Consider the following 2,862-nt stretch of genomic DNA (forward strand, 5'->3'; position numbering starts at 1 on the left):
GACTCTTATAGCTGTTAATAATGGTAGTGTAAAATTCTATATGTTGAATTCAGAGATATCAGTGATATACATTATTGAGTGGGGAAAAAAACGAGATGAATAGCATGGAAAGTATAATTTACTTTTTGAAATTGATATACATGTACACGCATCTATCTACTTGTAGGACAGTGGGATCTTAGCTGATTTTTCCTTTCTGTTTTATATCTATCATTTGATTTTTCAATAAAATTAATTTCACAAGTAGAAATATAAATAAAACTAGTAATTCAGATTTTTTTTGAAATTCTAAAAGTGGATTTGGAGATCCATATCAATAAAATAGAAAGACCTCATGTCATCTTGGGTGATCTTTTTATGTGTATTCTCTCTAAGAGGCTCTTGCTCTAGGTTAGTATTCATGCCTCAGTATGGTTATTCTTACACCAGTGAGACGGTATAAATATTCCTCTCCCCATCTTCCCTGTAGGAGTACCTGGTTTTCTCTGTGACTGCTTTAATATCAGAAAATATTTTTGTGTTACTGAATTTCAGTATTCACAATGCCATATTTAATTTGTTTGCTGTGCCCTTTTCAAAAAATATTACACCAGAATAGAATACATTTTCTCAACCTAACGTAGCTGTTGACATAGCATTTTTATTTCTCTCCTCCTTTCTTAGAACATCTAATGAAATTGTCTATGGAAGAACTTGTAGAATTTCTTCAGGAGACCTTGGCAAAGGACTTTTTCTTTGAAGATGATTTTGTAATAGAGCAGCTTCAGATTTCTATGGTGGAACTAAAGCGGGCAAAATTAGACCTTCCAGAACCTGGTAAGAAATATCCAAACACTTTATATCTAAATGATAACTATGATTGGAAGACATAGCACAATTAACACAGGCCATTTCTGTTTCCAAACATAAGCATTTTACATACGCACAATGACATAATGTAAATCGATGTCTTACCTGCTGCTTTAATGTAAATCGATGTCTTACCTGTGACTTTAAGAAAAAGAGAATAAATGTATTAAATTGTCCTTTCCTAATAGAATAACTGTCCTCTCCCGACTTAACTTTAGAGTTTGGTTGACAAGTAATGCTATTCCACAGAAGTTACCATGTCACTTTAAACTAGCATAATCATAAGCACTTTTTACTTTAATCATTTTAATTTGTGAAACCATATACAATAGCAGAGCATGTGAAAATCCCATTTTATAGAAGAAGAAACTGATGCTAAAATGCTTCACTATGAAGCTGCAGAACCAGCAGATAGCGTTACTGACAATTGAGTCTGACTACTAATCCAGGGCTCTGCAGTATGTTGCAGTGTGGATAATATATTTTATTTAGTTATTCCAAGGCATCTTCCAGCACCTCCTATTAGGTTTTCTGCTAGGTGCTGTGCTGGGGATTAACTGAAAAGAAAGTCACGCTTCTTGCTCTCAGCTGCACACAGCAAAGACAGAATTTACACAAAGACAGATTGTGCAGGGGCAGTAATAGAGCTAGATACAGGAGGCCTGGGGAGGGATCAGAGGAAGGGTAGCAGAGGACGAGAGAGAAGAAAAAAGAAAATGTAAGGACATTAGAGTAGGGTAACTTTTAAGAGTTTGGCCAGATATTACTTGACAATGTGTGATTTCCTGAGAAAAAGTTATTCTGCCCTTTTCCTTTCTGACCTTTGTTGTGTGGATGGGTGTGGGAGGGAGTAGGGAAGTGGAAGATCCTGAGTGAGAGATGAAAAGTGAGTAATGTCAGTGCTGTATGCTCTTTCATGGTGTTGGGTTGGGCACTTCCACTCAGTGTGGCACTTCCACTCAGTGTGGCACAGACTCTGATGTCGGCTTGGAAGTGTGTGTGCAGAACAAGCAGAAATACATTCATGGAAAACATCTTTTTACTCTTCGGTAAAAATCAAGATGCTCTGCTGTTAGTTACTTAATTCAAGGGGTCTAATAATCAGTGTTTCTCTGAGGTTCCTTCTGGGTCATCAGGATTCACTAGAAAACCGTCACAGCAATAATCAGGTGTGGGCATAGGCCCTGTGCAACCGTCGCCTTTGCTAAGTGAGGTCAACCCTCTCGTGTCCAGTGTAATAACTGATTCTTTCCTGCGGCAAGGAATGCATCTGGGAGCACAGTTACTAATGGGTTCTTGCTAGTATAACAATTTATTTTTAAGTATCTTGCCTGCTTTTAAAAGTTTAAGACAAGTTTTAGTAAAAGACATGTAGAGAAAAAAAATACATAGAACAGAACTGTTTAAGCATGAGAATAAAATATCAAAACCTATATTCTTGGCATCTGCCAGCTAACATTTGTTGCATGCTTACTGTACGCCACTTACTACATGCACTATCATTTAATTTCTAAAAATAACTAAAAGAAAATATTCATCCTCATTTTACACATGAAGAGTCTTGGAGTCTTTTGTAAGGCTTTTTACTAGGAAATGGTAGAATAAGAGGGTGGGCTAGATAAATACAACCAGAAGCATTGGCTCGATTTTGCTCTGGTCAGACTGGCAGTTAAGGGCAAATATGGCCGGATGGCCCTGGACCTTTAGGACAGTATTTCATCTGTATCTCTGCTACTACATTTACTTTTTGGACTTTTTACCCCACAGCCTGTCCATCATTACCCTCTTTACCTTATTATAAGGTATACATGGAACATTAAGATAATAAAATGAACGTTATAGCAAGAAACTTTAGTATTAAATCTATCATTTAAAAAATCTATATGAGCATGCTATTTCTCTTTAGTTCCTTACATTTTTGTGTGAGTTTGCAGTGTCACCAGGAATGTATGACAGGGACTGTTCTTAGACCCACACTTACATGTGGTATTGCTAATTTTTTTTTTTTTTTTT

At 36.4% G+C, this 2,862-nt stretch overlaps 1 protein-coding gene across 2 annotated transcripts in view; it reads left to right on the forward strand.

The window, feature by feature from the left end:
- The window catches only part of USP6NL (USP6 N-terminal like), a 148,852-nt gene that overhangs the window by 124,957 nt on the left and 21,033 nt on the right, over positions 1 to 2,862 (forward strand). For both annotated transcript variants that reach the window (XM_023530353.1, XM_011359640.2), the window contains one exon: positions 664 to 816. In XM_023530353.1, coding sequence (XP_023386121.1) covers positions 664 to 816 — 153 coding nt within the window. The remainder of the gene's footprint in view (positions 1 to 663; positions 817 to 2,862) is intronic.

The sequence above is a fragment of the Pteropus vampyrus genome, unplaced genomic scaffold, assembly GCF_000151845.1.
Source record: "Pteropus vampyrus isolate Shadow unplaced genomic scaffold, Pvam_2.0 Scaffold49, whole genome shotgun sequence".
NCBI lineage: Eukaryota > Metazoa > Chordata > Mammalia > Chiroptera > Pteropodidae > Pteropus > Pteropus vampyrus.